The sequence below is a fragment of the Loxodonta africana genome, chromosome 26, assembly GCF_030014295.1.
Source record: "Loxodonta africana isolate mLoxAfr1 chromosome 26, mLoxAfr1.hap2, whole genome shotgun sequence".
NCBI classification, from domain to species: Eukaryota; Metazoa; Chordata; class Mammalia; order Proboscidea; family Elephantidae; genus Loxodonta; species Loxodonta africana.
The window spans coordinates 35,505,189-35,525,646 of NC_087367.1; the positions used below are offsets into that span (position 1 = coordinate 35,505,189).

Genomic DNA, 20,458 nt, shown 5'->3' on the forward strand with positions numbered 1-20,458 from the left:
TTGGTGTAAAGGCTCTTATTTCTCTAGGATATATTGCAAAGAGTGGGATTGCTGCATTGTATGGTAGTCTTGTTTCTAGCTTTTTAAGGAAGTGCCTAATTGACTTCCAAAGTGGTTGTACCATTTTACAGTCCCACCAGCAGTTGATAAGTGTTCCATTCTCTCCACAGTCTCTCCACCATTTCTTATTTTGTGTTTTTTGGATTAATCCCAGCCTTGTTGGAATGAGATGGAATCTCATTGTAGTTTCGATTTGCATTTCTCTAGTGGCTAATGATCGTGAGCATTTCCTCGTGTATCTGTTAGCTACCTGAATGTCTTCTTTACTGAAGTGCCTGTTCATATATTTTGCACAGGTTTTAATTGGGTTATTTGTCTTTTTATAGTTGAATTTTTGCAGTATCACGTAGGTTTTAGAGATCAGGCGCTGATTGGAAACGTCATAGCTCAAAACTTTTTCCCAGTCTATAGTTAGTCTTTTTACTCTTCTGGTGAAGTTTGGATGAGCATGGGTATTTGATTTTTAGGAGCTCCCAGTTATCTAGTTTTCTTCTGCATTGTTAGTAATGTTTTGTATACTGTTTATGCCATGTATTAGGGCTCCTAACGTTGTTATTATTTTTTCTTCCATGATCTTTATCATTTTAGATGTTATATTTATATCTTTGGTCCATTTTGAGTTAGTTTTTGTGCATGGTGTGAGGTAAGGTTCTTGTTTCATTTTTTTTGCAGATGGATATCCAGTTATGCCAGCACCAGTTGTTAAAAAGTCTATCTTTTCCCCATTTAACTGACTTTGGATTTACATCTTTGTTTTCAATTCTGTTGCATTGGTTGGTGTGTGTCGTCATACCGGTAGCAGGCTCTTTTGACTACCGTAGCTGTGTAGTAGGTTTTGAGGTCAGGTGGTGTGTGGCCTCCTACTTTGTTCTGCTTCCGTAATCCTTTACTTATCTAAGGTCTCTTTCCTTTCCGTATAAAGTTAAGAATTAGTTTTTCCATGTCGTTAAAGAATGCTGTTGGTATTTAGATCGAGATTGCATTGGATTTGTAGATTGCTTTGAGTGGAATTGACATTTTTACATTGTTGTGTCTACCTGTCCATGAGGATGGTATGTTTTTCCATTTATGTAGATATCTTTTGGTTTCTTGCAATAGGGTTTCATAGTTTCCTTTGTGTAGTTCTTTTATGTCCATGGTGAGATTTATTCGTAAGTATTTTAGTTTTTTAGGGGCTGTTATAAATGATATTGTTTTCCTGATTTCCTTTTTGTAGTTCTGTTCACTGGTGTGTGGAAATCTAACTGATTTTTGTATGTTTATCTTGTATATGGCTACTCTGCTGAATCTATTAGTTCCACTAGTTTTCTTGTGCAGTCCTTTTGGTTCTCTGTGTATAACATAATATCATTTGCAAATAGAGATAGTTTTATATCTCCCTTACATGTTCAGTTGCCCTTTATTTCTTTTTCTTGCCTTATTGCTCTAGCTAGGTATTCCAGCACAATGTTCAATAGGAGTGGTGATAAAGGATTTCCTTTTCTTGTTCTTGTTCTCAGAGGGAGTGTTTTCAGCCTCTCTCTGTTAAGAATGCTGTTGGCCGTTGGTTTTGTATAAACTAAAAACCAAACCCGTTGCTGTCTAGCTGATTTCAAGTCATCGCAACCGTATAGGAGAAGTAGAACTGCCCCATAGGATTTCTACAGAGTGCCTGGTGATTCAAACTGCAAGTCTTTTGGTTAGCAGTTGTAGCTCTTAATCACTACACCACCATGGTTTTCTGGTTTTGTATAGAAGCCCTTTATTATGTTGAGGAATTTCCCTTCTATACCTATTTTATTAAGAGTTTTTATCAGGAATGGATGTTGGACTTTTTCAAATAAGGCAAACATTCTTGACTAGTTAAGCTAAACTTGTTTGGTTTTAAGAAGACTTTAAGTTGTATTTGTGGGTTAAGGTTTATAGATTGTCCCAGGGCAATAGTTTCAGGGGTTCCTCCAGCCTCCATGGCGCTAGAAAGCCATGAGATTCCATGAGAATTTGAAATTCTGTTCTTCCTTTTCCCCTTCTGATCAGGTTTCTTCTGTAGAATCCTTGATCAAAAAGCTCAGTAATGGTATCCAGCACCATCCAGTTCTTCTGATGTCATGGCTAATGGAGGCAGTTGTCCTTGGAGGCAATTAGCCACACAGTCCCTTTCCTTTCTTCTATTCCTGCCTTTCTTCCTTCTTCTGTTGCTCCAGGCAAATAGAGACAAATTGTTGTACCTTGATTGGCTGCTTGCAAGCTTTTAAGACCCCAGGCACAACACAGTGAGCTCAGAGGTAGGACAGAAGCACTGAACATGTTATTAGGCCAGTTACCTGGGATGTCCTGTGAAACCATGACCCTAAACCTCCAATTCAATTATTAGATCCCATGAGGTGTTTTTTTTCTGCATAAACAGCCTCAGCATCTACCCTCTTTGTTGTTGTTGTGAATCTATCATACAACTTTTGCCAATTCAACTTTTTACAGGTGTAAAACTTATTGACAGCACTTACAGTATTCAACTGTGCAACCCTTCCCTTAATCAATGTGATTTTTCCATCACTGTAAACTGAAACGTAGTAGCCCATAAGCAGTAACCCCTCTGCTTTCCTCCTCCCTCCCTCCCCTGGCAACCACTAATAAACTTTTATCTGTATATACATTTGCCTTTTCTTGTCTTTTTATATAAGTGAGGTCATACGATATTTGTACCTTTGTAATTGACTTATTTCGCTCAGCATAATGTCTTCGAGATCCATCCATATCGTCGCATGAATCAAGACTTCATTTCTCCTACTGGCTGAGTAGTATTCCATTGTATGTATGTACCATGTTTTGTTTATCTGTTTGTTGATGGATATTTAGGTTGTTTCCGCCTGTTGACTGTTATGAATAGTACTACAATGAACATTGGTGTACAATTTCTGTTTGAGTCTCTGCTTTCAAGTGTTCTGGGTGTATTCCTATGGTAGTTGTATTTTTAGTTTTTTGAGGAACTGCCACACTGTTTTCCACAGTGGCTGTACCATTTTGCATTCCCACCAGCAATGGATAAAGGTTTCAGTATCCCCACATCTTCGCCAACATTTGTTATTTTCTTTTTTTTAATCTTAGCCATCCTAGTAAGAGTGAAATGGTGTCTCACTGTGGTTTTGATTTGCATCTCTCTCGTGGCTAATGACGTGTTGATCATCTTTTAATGTGTTCGTTGGCCTCTTTGGGGAAATGTCTTTCAAGTCTTTTGCCCATTTTATGTTTGGGTTGTCTTTTTGTTGTTAAGTTGTGGAAGTTTAAATATATTTTTGTTGTTAGATTCTTACTGGATATATGGTTTCCAAAGATACCCTCAGAGTCAGTAGCTTTTCTTTCTACATTTTTGGTAAAGTCTTCTGATGAGCAGAGTTTTTAGTTTTTATGAGGTGTCGCTTATTTATTCTGTGTTTTGCTGTTTGTGCTTTTTTATTACATTAGACAATCCATTGTTAAAAGCTAAGCCCGACAGCATTGCACCTGCATTTTCTTCTAAGAATTTTATGGCTTTAGTTTACACATTTGTGTCCTTAATCTGTTTTGAATTTGTTTTTGTGCATGGTGTAAGGCATGGATTTTGTCATATTTCTGTACTTGGCAATTCAGTTTTGCCAACACCATTTATTGAAAAGCCTTCTTTCCCCATCAAATGAACTTAGCACCCTTATCAAAAATCAGTTGACCATAATGTGTGGGTTTATCTCTAGACTCTCAATTCTATTTTCTTGATCCATATGTCTGTTGTTTTACCAGTATCAGACTGTTTTGATTACTGTAGCTGTGTATTATGTTTTAAAATCAGGAAATGTGAGTCCTCCTACTTTGTTCTTCTCTTTTAGCAGTGCTTTAGCTATTTGGGGCCTCTTGCCATTCCATATAAAGTTGAGGATTTTTTTTCCATTTCTGTAAAGAAGGCTGTTGAAATTTTTGGCATAGAAACTCTTAACATATGTGCATAAGAGACTTGTAGCCTTTTAAGATAGTGAATCATTGGAAACAACCAAAATGTCTGTGAACAGGAGAATTAATAGATTAAATTTTGGTGTAGTCATATAGTACAATACTCTACAGCTTCAAAAAATGAATGAATTAGACCTACAACAGGCTTCAGTGGAGTTTCCAGACTAAGACAGACTAGGAGGAAAGGCCTGGCAATCTGCTTCTTAAAAATTAGCCATTGAAAACCCTGTGAATCACAGTGGTCCAGTTCCGTTGTGCATAGTGTTGCCATGAGTTGGGGGCCCACTTGATGGCAGCTAACAACAACATAGCAACATGAGTGAATTTTAAAAATGTTGAGTCACTAAAACAAGTTGCAGAAGGACATATATAGTTTTTTTATATAGTGTCTATACATAAGACACCTGCAGAGCATTACCATATAATGTATGTCCTTATTACTTACTGATACATACATTGTAAAGCATTATGGGATGATAAACACCACAATTAGAAAGTGGTTACCTCTGAGGAAGAAGGTGTGTAATGAGATCAACTGTGGGTATATAGTTGTTTGTTGCCTTGCTACCTTGATTCTTTTTTTTTTTCTTTCATGAATAAAACTACAAAAAGAGAGAGAATGAATGATGAGAGAGGAGGGGGTAAGGGCTATTGACGTCTCTTCAAGGAGCTTTGTTGTAAAGGTGACAGGAAAAGGAGTGGTAGCAGGAAAATCCTTTAGTACTAGTACAACATACTGTGATGGTTAAGATTAGTGTCAACTTTGCTGGGCCATGATTCTCGGTGTTCTGGCAGCTGTAATCACTAACCTGTTGAATTTGATATGTGATCACCCTCATGATGGAATCTGTTGAGTGGTACTGGTGGGGGTGGGGCATGTGGAGGCTCACCACCCCCTCAGCTTTCATCTCTCCGCCTTCCACCACCTAGGTCCTTCCGGCTCACCTTGCAAAGGTTGTTGCCTTGTTCTGGATCCAGCAGCTGTCTCTTTTCTGACCTCCTGTTCTTGGGACTGGAGCTAGCTGCTTACCTGTCCATCTTGGGATTTGTCGACCTTCATGGCCTGTGGGCAAGAGTCCTGCTCCCCGACCTGCCTATCTTGAGTTCTCCGTCCACTGCAGCTATGTGAATCAGGAGAAAGCTTGCGGTCTTGACTGGCAGCCTTGGGAATTCCTTGACCTTCATAGCCTGTGACCAGGAGCCTTGCTGTCCAGCCTGGTCATCTTGGGTTCACCAGCTTCTGTGGCTCCGTGAATTAGGAAAGGCCTCTGTCCTGATCCAAGGACTTGGAATGTTCTAGCCCCTACAATTGCATGAACTGTTTCCTTGATATAAATCTCTATATATATTTATATGCTTTACTGGTTTTGCTTCCCTAGAGAACCTAGCCTAAAACAGTAACGATCAAGTAAAAAGGTATAAGTTGATTCAGGAGCTGAGTCCTTTAGTAGGAAAAACAGGATGGGATCCTGTGCTGAAGTGGAGTGTTTAGCTTTTGGTAGGAACAAGGACAGTTGAAACAGGAGGGAGGGCAGAAAAAGTATTCGAAAGATGAAGTAGTTCTCTTCTGAACTCAGGGTAACCAATGTCCAGGTTAAGAAAAGTGATCCATCTGAATGTGGAAATTATCAAACACTATCATTAATATCACACCAAGTAAAATTTTTGCGAAAAGTGGCTGCAGCAGTATATCGACAGGGAACTGCCAGAAATTCAAGCCAGGTTCAGAAGATATGGAAGCAGGGATATCAGCTGATGTCAGATGGATTTTGGCTGAAAGCAGAGAATATCAGAAAGATGTTTACATGTGTTTTATTGACTATGCAAAGGCATTCAACTGTGTGGATCAAAACACATGACGGATAACATTATGAAGAATGGGAATTCCAGAACACTTAATGGTGCTCATGAGGAACGTGTACAAAGATCAAGAGGCAGTCATTCAAACAGAACAAGGGGATATTGCGTGGTTTAAAGTCAGAAAAGGTGTATGTCAGGGTTATACCTATTCAATCTGTATATTGACCAAATAATCTGAGAAACTGGACTGTATGAAGAAGAACATGACATCAGGATTGGTGAAAGACTCACTAACAATCTGTAGTGTGCAGATGACACAGCCTTGTTTGCTAAAAGAGAAAAGGACTTGAGGTACTTACTGATGAAGATCAAAGACCATAGCCTTCAGTATGGATTATACCTCAATGTAAAGAAAACGAGAATCCTCACAACTGGACGAACAAGCAACATCTTGATAAATGAAGAAAAGATTGAAGTTGCTGAGGATTTCATTTTACTTGAATCCATAATCCACACCCATGGAACCAGCAGTCAGGTAATCAAAAGACGCATTGCATTGGGCAAATCTGCTGCAAAAGACCTCTTGAAAGTGTTAAAAAGCAAATACGTTACTTTTAGGTCTAAGGTGCACCTGACTCAAACCATGGTGTTTTCAATTACTTCATATGCATGCAAAAGCTGAATGATGAATAAGGAAGACTGAAGAAAAATTGACGCCTTTGAATTGTGGTGTTGGTGAAGAATATTTAATATACCATGGACTGCCGAAAGAATGAACAAATCTTGGAAGAAGTACAACCAGAATGCTCCTTAGAAGCAGGGATGGTGAGACTATACCTCGTATACTTTGGATATATTATCAGGAGGGATCAGTCCCTGGAGAAGGGCATCATGGTTGGTAAAGTAGAAGATCAGTAAAAAAGAGGAATACCTTCAACAAGATGGTCTGCAACACTGGCTGCAACAGTGTGCTCGAGCATAACGATTGTAAGGATAGTGCAGGACTGGGCAGCGTTTCGTTCTATTGTACATAGGGTTGCTATGAGTCAGATCCTACTCGATGGTACCTAACAACAACAACAACAGTGTCCAGGTTTGCCTAAGAGTGAGGGGTTTCCCAGAATGTAGGACTTCCAAGTGCCACAACTGGGAAAATCCTAGGCAAACTGGATGGTTGGTTACCCTAGTTTTCAGTGGTTTTCCTTGATGAAATAAAAAACACAATTTTCTGCTAGGAGTGAGAAGGGGGTGAAGGCAATGTATTTGAGGTTTAAGGTGAAAGGAGGAGCTGCGAGGCAATTCTCTGTCTTAAAGATGGGAAAGCAAATTGACTAGGGTAATGTGATAGAGTTTTTTTTTTTTTTTAAATAATTTTTATTGTGCTTTAAGTGAAAGTTTACAAATCCAGTCAGTCTCTCACACAAAAACCTGTATATACCTTGCTACACACTCCCAGTTACTCTCCCACTAATGAGACAGCCTGCTCTCTCCCTCCACTCTCTTCTTTTCGTGTCTATTTCACCAGCTTCTAACCCCCTCCACCCTCTCATCTCCCCTCCAGGCAGGAGATGCCAACATAGTCTCAAGTGTCCACCTGATCCAAGAAGCTCACTCCTCACCAGCATCCCTCTCCAGCCCATTGTCCAGTCCAATCCATGTCTGAAGAGTTGGCTTCGGGAATGGTTCCTGTCCTAGGCCAACAGAAGGTCTGGGGGCCATGACCACTGGGGTCCTTCTAGTCTCAGTCAGACCATAAAGTCTGGTCTTAGGAGAATTTAGAGTCCGCATCCCACTGCGTGATAGAATTTTTTTTAGCATTGTTAGAGGTCTGCTGAAATTTCTGGTTATAACTTCAAAGTGAAACCAGTTCATATGGTTGCGTTTCTCTTCAGTTCCACTCAGCTGTTCAGGTGGAGACACTGACTTAAGTGTGAAGTTGACTTTACATAGGGTTTAACTATGATGAAGGGAGGGGGGAACAAAGGAGTAAGGCTATACACAAGGGAATGATTCTAGTGATAGATTGGTAAGTCTGAGGCTGGGTAAGAAATGAAGAACTGTGTAAAAAATGGTGGGGCCTGTTAGAATCAACAAATTTCTGGAAGTGAACTGGAAAGAAAAGAAGTGAAGAGGGTGGGATGTTTGAAATTGAAATTGTTGGGGTGATGTATTGGTAGTTGCTAAGATCATGGGAGAAGTAGGAGGCTGAAGTAGGTTGGAAGAAAAAAGCCATCGAGTGTGGGAGTGATTGCCTCCATGGATGCGATTTCAGTGATTAAGTAAGGTGATATGGCTGCTCTAAAAATATTCACTCAGTTATTTTTTTCTCCATGCTTGTAGTCTTCTGCTTCCCATTTTATTTTGTTTAAACACTTCCTCAAATTGTAGATGGTATTGTTCTTGAATAAAGGTGGTAATAAATTAATAATAGATAAAAGCAAATATTGTTGAATCAGTAGTGTGCCTTAACATATATGGCTTTCTATAGACCTTGTAGTTGGTAAGTTTAAACATTAATATCCAAACTGATGATTCCACTGCCCACCAAGCTATTTTAATCCCAAATATGTTCAGCGAGGGCTTTGTGCCATGTATGGTTATCTGTAGCACATTGCTTTGCTGACTCCAATTTCCCCTTTTTCTTTTTACAGGACCTCAACTGAATGCACAGCTAGAAGGTTGGCTTTCACAAGTACAGTCTACAAAAAGACCTGCTAGAGCAATTATTGCACCGTAAGTTTTAAGGGTCTTTATCCAGAATCTTTCATATGTTTATTATTAGTAAAGAACGAGCATCTGCAGATTGAATTAAAAAGTAAAAACCAAATGCTATTGATCTGAAGAAATTATAGTCACTAATTTTCCTAATTCCAGTGGCTTTCCCTTTAATTTAAGAATAAAGAAATTGGTTACTTTATTTCCTCAGATGAAGTTATTTCAAAACTTACTTTTTGGTAATAGAACGGACTTTTAAATCAGAGGTTGTTTAGATTAGGTAAACTTGATGATTTCAGTAGTAATTGGTATAAATAAGTTCTATTTTAACCATTAAAAAGATCTACTTTAATCCAGGTAATTTTTAATTTATAATGAAAAAGATGCGTTAAGCATAACAGGATGCAAAATGGAGCAATACCCAGATCTTTGGGGAGGGGTAGATTTGTTTTTTAAATAAGAAAAATCTGTGATTATCTTGCTTTGAGTGTTAGAGCGTCCACTTTTTAGAACTACAAACTAGCATGTTTGTTGTTATGTGCTGCCGAGTCGGTTCCGACTCATAGGGACTCCATGCACAACAGAATGAAACACTGCCCGGTCCTACCATCCTCACAATTGTTGTTATGCTTGAGCTCACTGATGCAGCCACTGTGTCAGTTCGCCTCGTTGAGGGTCTTCCTCTTTTCCACTGACCCTGTACTTTGCCAGGCATGATGTCCTTCTCTAGGGACTGAGCCCTCCTGACAACATGTCCAAAGTATATAAGAGGCAGTCTCGCCATCCTTGCTTCTAAGGAGCATTCTTGGCTGTACTTCTTCCAAGACAGATTTGTTTGTTCTTTCGGGAGTCCATGGTATATTCAATATTCTTCACCAGCACCACAGTTCAAAGGTGTTAATTCTTCTTCGACCTTCCTTATTCACTGTCCAGCTTTCACATGCATATGATGCGATTGAAAATACCATGGCTTGGGTCAGGTGTACCTTAGTCTTCAAGGTAACATCTTTGCTTTTCAACACTTTAAAGAGGTCCTCTGCAGCAGATTTACCCAATGCAATGCATCTTTTGATTTCTTGACTGCTGCTTTCATGGCTGTTGATTGTGGATCCAAGTAAAATGAAATCCTTGACAACTTCATTCTTTTCTCTATTTATCATGACGTTGCTTTTTGCTCCAGTTGTGAGGATTTCTGTTTTCTTTATGTTCAGGTGCAGTCTATACTGAAGGCTGTGGTCTTTGATCTTCATTACTAAGTGCTTCAAGTCCTTTTTACTTTCAGCAAGCAAGGTTGTATCATCTGCATAACCAGGTTGTTAATGAGTCTTCCTCCAGTCCTGATGCCCCCCCTTCTTCATACAGCCTAGCTTCTCGGATTATTTGCTCAGCATACAGATAGAATAGGTATGGTGAAAGTATACAGCCCTGACATACACTGTTCCTGACTTTAAAACAATCAGTATCCCCTTGTTCTGTCCGAACAACTGCCTCTTGATCTATGTAAAGGTTCCTTACGAGCACAATTAAGTGGTCTGGAATTCCCATTCTTCACAATGTTATCCATAATTTGTTATGATCCACACAGTCAAATGCCTTTGCATAGTCGATAAAACATGGGTAGACATCCTTCTGGCATTCTCTGCTTTCAGCCAGGATCCATCTGACATCAGCCATGATATCCCTGCTTCCACGTCCTCTTCTGAAACCAGCCTGAATTTCTGGCAGTTCCCTGTCGATACACTACTGTAGCCATTTTTGAGTGATCTTCAGCAAAATTTTCCTTGTGTGTGTTATTAATGATATTGTTCTATAATTTCCACATTCAGTTGGATCGCCTTTCTTGGGAATAGGCATAAATATGGATCTCTTCTGGTCAGTTGGCCAGGAAGCTGACTTCCATATTTCTTGGCATAGATCAGTGAGCACCTCCAGCACTGCATCCGTTTGTTGAAACATCTCAATTGATATTCCATCAATTCCTGGAGCCTTGTTTTTCGCCAGTGCTTTCAGAGCAGCTTGGACTTCTTCCTTCAGTACTATCAGTTACTGGTCATATGCTACCTCTTGAAATGGATGAACATCTACTAATTCTTTTTGGCATAATGACTCTGTATTCCTTCCATCTTCTTTTGATGCTTCCTGTGTCGTTTAATATTTTCCCCATGGAATCCTTCACTATTGCAACTCAAGGCTTGAATTTTTTCTTCAGTTCTTTCAGCTTGAGAAAAGCTGAGCGTGTTCTTCCTTTTTGGCTTTCTATTTCCAGCTCTTTGCACATGTCATTGTAATACTTTACTTTGTCTTCTCAAGCTACCCTTTGAAATCTTCTGTTCAGTTCTTTTCCTTCATCTCATTTCTTCCTTTTGCTTTAGCTGCTTGATGCTCGTGAGCAAGTTTCAGAGTCTCCTCTGACATCCATTTTGATCTTTCCTTTCTTTCCTGTCTTTTCAGCTCTTGCTTTCTTCATGTATCATGTCCTTGATGTCATTCCACAACTTGTGTGGTCTTCAGTCACTAGTGTTTAGTGCATCAAATCTATTCTTGAGATGGTCTCTAAATTCAGGTGGGATATACTCAAGGTCATATTTTGGCTCTTGTGGACTTGCTCTGATTTTCTTCAGTTTCAGTTTGAACTTGCATATGAGCAGTTGGTGGTCTGTTCCACAGTTGGCCCCGTCCTTGTTCTGACTGATGATATCGAGCTTTTCCAACGTCTCTTTCCACAGATGTAGTCAGTTTGATTCCTGTGTGTTCCATGTGGTGAGGACAGCATGTACACAATTAATGATATGTGTATCTGTGTATGGGTTCAGTTAGTTTTAATTTAGTTCCCAGTGCTAACCTTCAAAACACGTTATTATATCATGTTAGCATTTTTCTGAGAAGAGTGAAGGTTGGAGTTTGTGCCATCTCTGTCACAGCAGCATCTTTTATGTGACCTATTGAGTTAAGGTTGGTACCGTGATAAAAAATAATAATAGTAACCACTTATTAAATAATTAATATGAGTACTATATGAGTAAATACATCTAAAGAGTTTAATGTTTGGCAAGTAATATGTATTCCATAAATGTTAGCTGTTTTATGCATGAAGCATTTTGTTAAATACTTCATTTGTACAATCTTACTTAATAGATACAGGAGACTAGCTCCACTGCTTACAGGCTGTGTGACATACAGGTTATTTAATCTCTTGTGTCTTCATGTTATTATTGATAAAGTTGGAATAATAATAGTAACTCCTTACAGTTTTTTTTTCTTAAGGATTAAATGACCAGACCTGTATAAAACATGTACAAGGCTTTGCTGTTATGTGTTATATCATTTAGCAAGTATGTACCAGGCTAAATGTCAGGTGTTCTTCTTAGTGCTGCATTTTGAATAAATCAAAGTTCCTACTCTCATGGTGTTTTCATTTTAGTACTTGGGGAAGATAGACAGCAAACAAATAGTTATATTCTATATCATGTTGTGATGGGTGCTAAGAAGAAAAATTAGGCAGAAAAGAGAGGATAGAGAGTGACAGTATGGGTAGGGAGTTAGTATTTTATGTAAAATTGTAGGAAAGGCCTCTCTGATGAGACAACAGTTGAGCCTGAATGATGTGAGAGAGCAAGTTATGCAGCTATCTGGGGAAAGAGGGTTTCAGGCTGAGAAACAGCAAGCATAAAAGGATATACCTAGTATGTTTGAGGAAAAGCAAGGAAACCAGTGCAGGTGGAGTGTGTGCAAGGGGTAGATGAGATTGGCAGCAGGGGCCTGGATCATGAAGAAGCTTTGTAGATTATCATAAGGACTTTAGTTTTTATTCTGAGATGGCAAATCATGAGACATTTCGAGCAGAAGAGTGACAAGATACAACAAGCATTTCGTTGTTATATAGTACACAGAGGTCTTTATCATAATGACATGCTCATATAGTACTTGTAATTAGAAAACTTATTTCAAGATTTCTTTTATTTCAAATAAAGCCTATGAAAAACAATTTAAATTTGATAAAATCTAGTTTTCTGGGTTAAGCCTTTCTTAGACTTTACCTTTATCGAGCTAGTTTAAAGCCTTTAAAACTAAGCACCTAGATATATTTGTAATCAAGCAGGGTGTGTGAAAATTAACACACTTTTGAAAGTGGTTAAGAGATTGCTCATTTTTATATTGCTATAGATTAAATAGGATAAATATAATTAACAATATTGAACCATAAGTTAACTATTGATGAATCCTAATAGATTTTAATCTGTATGACGCATAGGCGTAGAGTATTTAAAAAATTTAATTTGCTTAAAAAATGTCCAGTGGTTGATTTTAGAACTGTCTTACATGAGGCTCTGGAAACAGTATGTGGCCCAGGGATATATATTGAAATGATCTCATGAACTAGGAGTTCCAAAGGCCTCCCTACCTTGTCTGTAAAACGCCTTGATGCCAGTGCTGTTTGTCTTACAGTATGCACGAATCTCTCACACATCCTTAGAATGGGGCAGTACAGGTATGCATTACTTAAGAAACCGCTTATAGAATATAAAAACATTATCAGGTAATTGGGGAAGGGGCTTATTTACATGATAAAATTATCTTTTACTATAAAACAGATGCTGGGAATATCGAAGCCATCCCCCCCCTCATATATTTCAAATAGTTTGATTTGTCAGTAGTTAACCTAGTAGGAATAGTATGGGAGAAAGGATACTTTGACTTCTTATTGCATACCCTTTATTTTTTTTATTGTGTGCATGTATTACTTTAAAAATAAAAACTAGTTTAAAATTTTTAAAAGCTAAAAATCATTTATATAGAAAACCAGTTTATGTATAGTGAAGTATACCTGTAGAGCTCTACCAATGTATATCATGAGATGATGGATCTTCAGAAATTATGTAGTTATTTAAGTTACTTACTAGGGATACACACTTTGTTTATAACTAATTCTTATCTATAATAGGCAGTAGGATATTCATGGCAGTATCTTGAATGCTATATATTCTTAGCAGTGAAAGAAATCTCGATATGCAACATTGTAGTTAATTCTTATTTGACTTGAATAGCTGTAATAGCTTTCCTTAGTTCATAGTATTGTTTATGTAATATTTGTGAGATTCCATTTTGTAAAAATAAAATACTCTGAGTAATGACTACCTAACTTGGATGATTCATTGGACATAAACACCTATTATTCTTTATTGAAGCTGGAATCATGAGGGCCATTGAGCGTTGCCTATGAAAGAAAAGAATTAAAAAGTACAGCAAGATCAAGTTGAGAAAGGCAAAGTGGAGGCTGCTGCTCTGCAAATTGTTTAGGACCAGTTGTCAGTCAAGTTTATCTTATCTGTTAACAAGTGTTTTAGAACTCAATTTCTAACTTTCTAAATCTTACCTAGAAAGATTACCTGGTGGCGTAGTGGTTAAGAGCTACGGCTGCTAACCAAAAGGCCTGCAGTTCGAATCCACCAGGCACTCCTTGGAAACGTTATGGGGCAGCTCTACTCTGTCCTGTAGTGTCACTACTCGACAGCAGTGGGTTTGGTTTTAGTTAGATCTTACCTTGGCTCAAGTAGATCATGGATTATAGACTTTTTATTTTTTCATTTATTTTTTGAATTATAGACTTTTATTACTGGAGATGTTCTCATTTCGTTGGGTCCAATATTCTTATTTCATCTAGCTTAATCTTTTTATTTTTGCATTATTGCTATTACTAAGTAGGACTGAGCCTACTAGAACCTGATTTTCGGAAATCCTAGCTAAGTATTCTTTCATTATTCCGTATATCCTCTTTGATGAAAAACGTCTCATAGAATGTGTGGTAGACTCTTGGATTCACAGTTTATGCTATTCACCTATGACTTTGAAGGTCTCAGAATGAACACGTGAAAGTCCATGTCATGTAGTAATTGGTAATTTTCCTCAGGAAGGAATTTGAATTATAGCCACACTACGGGGTTGCTAGGTGGGAAATCATTACTTAACCAGTGAATGATCATTGGCAGTGGCCTTGCACCATCCTTTGATTGCTGATCTGTGCGGGGAAACCAGTTCTGAAGGGTCAGGAGCTGGCCTTGCTGAGGTAAAGAATGTGCTGTGTGGGAGTAAAGGGAGAAGCAAAAGTACTCCCTGTTAAAAGAAGGAACCGTTTTTAGAGGCATGCTTTTAGCCTAATGACACAAACTACAGGTATTATAGTATAATTTTGTGTTTGCTTTCATTAGAAGATATGTTGGGAACTCGAGTGACTTGGACAAGCTGACAGGCATGACTTTTAGCATTAAGGATTTTAAGAGCTTGTAAAAGACTGGAGTGGGACACACTTCACAGTGTATATTTACGTATCTGTAGAGCTCAAATTTTCATTGTTTTCCTCAATATTATGCACTATAGAAACAGCCTACGTTTCCTTAATGAAGCCTGCTTTATTATAGGTGAGCCCTTGATGAAACCTTATTTCCAGATACACGTAGAATTGTTACCAATCGCCAATCTGGCGCAAAGGGTCCTTGTCTTTTCCTGAGTAAGAATACACGCGAAAGACAAACTTTATCTTCAGCAAACTTTATTTTGGCATCACTTATTATGGCACATAGTGCAAGTACATTTGATCTTCGGCACTACGTTGCCGTCTTTGGAGGGCTAAGGAAGGTTAAATAGAGGTCACACTTTGTTCTGAGCCTGTGGGGAGCCTGTAAAGGAGGAAGGGACTAGAAAAACACTAAGAAGGAGATAGTAATTCATGGGTTGTTTCAGTCTTAGATTGACAGGGTATGGTTCCTCTTTACCCTACTTATAGATGGTAATCTTTTAACAGCTCTTTTGTTCCGCCAGCACAGTTAACCCTATCTGTCTCAGAATCATATATTCTATTCGCAAGAGAGAATGTAGGAACAGAGGGCCAGTGGCAAGATGTGATGGTTATTGCTATGGCTTTCTCCATTACCATGTATTTGGGCCAGGAATAAGAAAATATTAGAGATTCTCTTCTTTGACTATGATCTTACTTCCTTTATGAAGTAAAGTTCTTCATGATGGGAGTTAAGCGGTGTCACGGATTGAATTATGTCCCCCCAAAGATGTGTGTATCAACTTGGTTAGGCCATGATTCTAAGTATTGTATGGTGGTCCTCCATTTTGATTGTAATTTTATGTAATACCACCCTCATTCAGGTCACCTCCCTGATTCAAGGTAAAGGGAGTTTCACTGGGGTGTGGCCTGTACCACCTTTTATCTCTGAAGACATGAAAGGAAAGGGAAGCAAGCACAGAGTTGGGGACCTCATGCCACCAACAAAGCAGCACCAGGAGCAGAGCGCGTCCTTTGGACCCGGGGTCCCTGTGCCTGAGAAGCTCCTCGACCATGGGAAGATTGAGGACAAGGACCTTCCAGAGCTGACAGAGAGAGAAAGCCTTTCCCTGGAGCTGACCCCTTGAATTTGAACTTTTAGCCTACTTTACTGTGAGGAAATAAATTTCTCTTTATTAAAGCCATCTGCTTATGGTATTTCTGTTATGGCAGCACTAGGTGACGAAGAAGAGGGATGGTGCTCACAGTGATTTAAAAAAAATTTTTTTTTGGAATGTATTCTCTATCCAAGTCCTTTTAGACCTGTCCTTCTTCATCTTTTTTTAGCTCTCCATTTCTCCTTGCAACAGTTTTTTCTTTACTTCAAGTAGACTTACAGGTTTTTTACTTCAGAAAGGATTGAAACCATGAAATTGTAGTTCCGTCATATATTTGCCTCAGTTAATTGTGTTTTCAAACCTGTTATCTTTTGCTGTAATCTTAGAGGATATATGACTAAATATTCTTTCAGTTTTTAAGCTTGTCACTTTTCCTACTTCATGTACTGTTTCTCTTCTTTCTTCAAACATGTGAAAGTCTGTTATGGTCATTAAGAGTGTGGGCTTTGGAGTTCTGTTGCCTGGCTTTAAGTCCTAGCGTGGCCACTTACTACCTTTGTGACTTTGAGCAAGTATCTTAGCCTTTCCGTTTCAGTTTATTTATCTACAGGATGAGAAAAATAATAATTCCTATCTTACGGAGTTGGTTTGAGGACTGAGTGAGTTGGTACTTTAAAGTATTTAGAAGAGTATCTGATACTTAGGGGGCACTCAGTAAGTCACCATCCTCCTCCTCCTTCTCCTCGCCGTTGTCATCATTATCCCCTGTTGCTAACATCTGTCAGTTGGTTCCTTTTTTAGACTCTACAGTATTTATTTCTCATTTCTCACTGGCACTGACGCCATTTTAGACCATGACATTATTACTTCATGCTTGGGTAATCACTGCCACAAACTTCCAAAAGAGCTTTTCTTGACACTCTCCTGGCCTCTAACCTATACTATGTGCTAATGCTTTTTAGTGCCAGACTAATAACAGTTTTATATTGTCATTCCTCTGCTCAAGAGCCTACAGAATTTTTTTTTTTTTGATCTTGTTTTATCAAGCCCAGACTTGTTTGTCTGACTCCAGTTTAGCATTACTGTCTTGTTCCACTCAGGCCAGCCTTGCATTTTCCCATCTACACTTGGGCATTTGCTCATGTTCTTCCTTCAGCATAGATTGCCCTTTCACTTCTATCTGTACTATTTATATCCTACCCATACTTCAAGAATCCAACTTTTCTAAGAAGGCTTTCTGGATTTACTAAGAAACCTTTCTCAATTAAGAACTGAGCTTGGACAGAAACAGGTTTGGTAAAACTAGGACAGACTCAGTCTTTAAAGACAAGTAGATTTAGACATCCGAGTATGGATTAGGGGTCAGGGCTTTTAAGTTCCAGAATGGCAAATAGGGACTAAAATCCAAAGGGTGTATCTAAGATGGAAGGACCAGTTTAAAGTATAAGGATTGGGTGGTGGGGGTATGGAATATGAGTGACACAGCAGTATTGAAAATCTGAGATTCACACAGGTTTGAGGGGAGCCAGATGGACTAGGTGGTTTTTAAGGTCCACATGGATAGGCAAGATAACATACTTCTGAACTGACAAAAGGAGCCAGTAATGTTAAGATCAGAAACAGTTGTTAGGAATCTGAGGCATTGTATTGGAATCTTAGGCATTGGGAGACTAAGAACATAGGGGATAAAATAGAGCCTCTAATGAGGGCAGGGTATCAAGATCAGTACAGGATGACAGCAAAACTGAGTGTGCTGAGCCAAGAACTACTCATATTTCCTTCTGGCTAAGATCAAAATGGTGTTGTGAGAATATTAACTATTTTGAGGTGACTTAATAGGCTCCCTTGCTAGAGATATAGCAATAGAAGGACTACCATTAATCCAACAGTAAAGCCTTCAGTGATTTCATTGTGCTTGTTAGTATATGTCCCATATCATTTAGCTCTTGATTAAATACACCACTTTCTTTTATTGCTGTGATTTGCTTATGTGAGTCTCTCAACTCATGTTTTTAGCCAGTTGAGATGAGGACCATTTAAAAAAAAAAAAGCTGCATTGTGTTGTAATTAATATATAACAAACTGCATACATTTAAAGTATATAATTTGATAAATTTCGACATATGTACACACCTGTGAAACTGTCACCACTGCAGGGATAATGGACAGTGAACATAGTCATCACTCCCAAAAGGTGCCTTATGCCCTTTTATTATTCTTTCTTCCTGCTCCTCTTTTGCCCTCCCTCTCTTCTCACATTTACTGATTTACTTTGTCCCTATGGTTTGCATTTTCTAGAGTTTTATATAAGAGGAATCATATCATATGTACTCCTGTCTGGCTTCTTTCACTGAGCGTAATTATTTTGAGTGTATCAATAGTTCATTCATTTTTTATTGCTGAAGAGTATTCCATTCCATGAATATACCACAATTTGTTTATTTGTTCACCTATTGATGTCTATATGGTTGTTTACGGTTTTTGACTATTACATATAAATTTGTGATGCACATTTGTATATAAATCTTTGTGTAGACATAATGTTTCATTTGTCTTGGGTAACTACTTAGGAGTGGAATGGCTGGATCATATGGTAGGAATATGTTTAACTTTTTAAGAAGTTGCCTGATTTCCAAAATAGTTGTAGCATTTTACAATTCCACAGGCACTGTATGGGAGTTTAAGTTTTTCCACATCCTCACCACACTTGGATTTCATTTTATTTGGATCCACAATCAACAGCCATGGAAGCAGCAGTCAAGAATCAAACAACGCATTGCATTGGGTTAATCTGCTACAAAGGACGTCTTTAAAGTGTTGAAAAGCAGGGATGTCACCTTGAAGACTAAGGTGTGCCCGACCCAAGCCATGGTATTTTCAATCGCATCATATGCATGTGAAAGCTGAACAATGAATAAGGAAGACCGAAGAAGATTGACACCTTTGAATTGTGGTGTTGGCGAAGAATATTGAATATACCACGGACTGCCAAAAGAACAAACAAATCTGTCTTGGAAGAAGTACAGCCAGAATGCTCCTTAGAAGCAAGGATGGTGAGACTGCCTCTTACATACTGGACATGTTGTCAGAAGGGATCAGTCCCTGGAGAAGGACATCATGCTTGGCAAAGTACAGGGTCAGCGGAAAAGAGTAAGACCCTCCATGAAGTGGATTGACACAGTGGCTGCAACAATGAGCTCAAGCATAGTGACGATTGTAAGGATTGGCACAGGATTGGGCAGTGTTTTGTTCTTTTGTGCATAGGGCTGCTATGAGTTGGAACCGACTCGATGGCACCTAACAACAACCACCACACTTGGTATGGTCATTCTTTAATTTTAGGTATTCTAGTGGATGTATATTGATAGCTCATTGTAGTTTTAATTTTACATTTCTCTTATGATTAAATTGGAAACCCTGGTGGCATAGTGGTTAAGTATATTGATAGCTCATTGTAGTTTTAATTTTACATTTCTCTTATGATTAAATTGGAAACCCTGGTGGCATAGTGGTTAAGTGCTACTACGGCTGTTAACCAAAAGGTTGGCAGTTCAGATCCACCAGGCGCTCCTTGGAAACCCTATGGGGGAGTTCTACTCTGTCCTATAGGGTCGCTATGAGTCGAAATTGACTTGATGGCAGTGGGTTTGGTTTTTTTTTTTAATGATTTAATAATGTTAAGCATCTCTTCGTGTGCTTCTTTGCCACCACAATTTATACTTTGGTGAAGTGTCTGTTCACATCCTTTATCTATTTTTTAAATATTGGGTTGTTCTCTTATTGAGCATTCTTTATATTTTCAGATATAAATCCTTTATCAGATATGTGCTTTACAAATGTTTTCTCTCAGTCTGTGTTTTATCTTTTCAATTTACTGTGCATCTCTTCCCAACTCTGCATTCAGTGCTGTCATGTTGTAGCTTGATATTGGCTGGAGTGGGAATGATTTACTCCACAGAAATCAGCAAATGCTATAAATCAGGTCTTGATTTATTGTCCATTGACTGTTTATACTTAGGAAAGTAGTGGAGAAAATGTTAATAATAATGCAAATTAAATTTAAAATTATGTCGTGTTTTCTGTAGCCTTTACATTATGAATAGCACACATAAAAAAAAGATGCGGAAATAGCCTTTCTAGTATTCAAAAACTATTATCTTGTTCAAAAAAGTTGTTCAGGTTACTGACTAATGAGTGAATCTCAGGCATATGTCTTCATTGTTTTACTTGCTTGTCAGTTGCAACCATAGTTGCAGTCATGAACAAAAATTGAGCAAAAATCATTGAAAGCTCTCTGTGATAATTAATTGGCTGTATGAAACTTACAATAAAAAAGTATCATATATCTTACCATTTGTAAATTATGTAATACATATACATTTTATCTCACTGATAAGCACCAAGGGAAATGTCTCTAGGCTCATGAAACTAGAATGAGTCAAGAAAGTAAAATGAGATCAGGAAGCAAAGTTGTATAGGTGATAAGAGCACTAACCAAATGCTGAGAAGAGACAATGAAAGGGAAGAATAATAG

General features: G+C 38.3%; 1 protein-coding gene across 4 annotated transcripts in view; it reads left to right on the top strand.

Annotated features, from left to right (window-relative positions):
* MEMO1 (mediator of cell motility 1) overlaps window positions 1-20,458 on the top strand; it is a 143,067-nt gene that overhangs the window by 47,905 nt on the left and 74,704 nt on the right. For all 4 annotated transcript variants that reach the window (XM_003416060.3, XM_064277242.1, XM_003416061.4 and 1 more), the window contains exon 2: window positions 8,472-8,553. In XM_003416060.3, coding sequence (XP_003416108.1) covers window positions 8,472-8,553 — 82 coding nt within the window. The remainder of the gene's footprint in view (window positions 1-8,471; window positions 8,554-20,458) is intronic.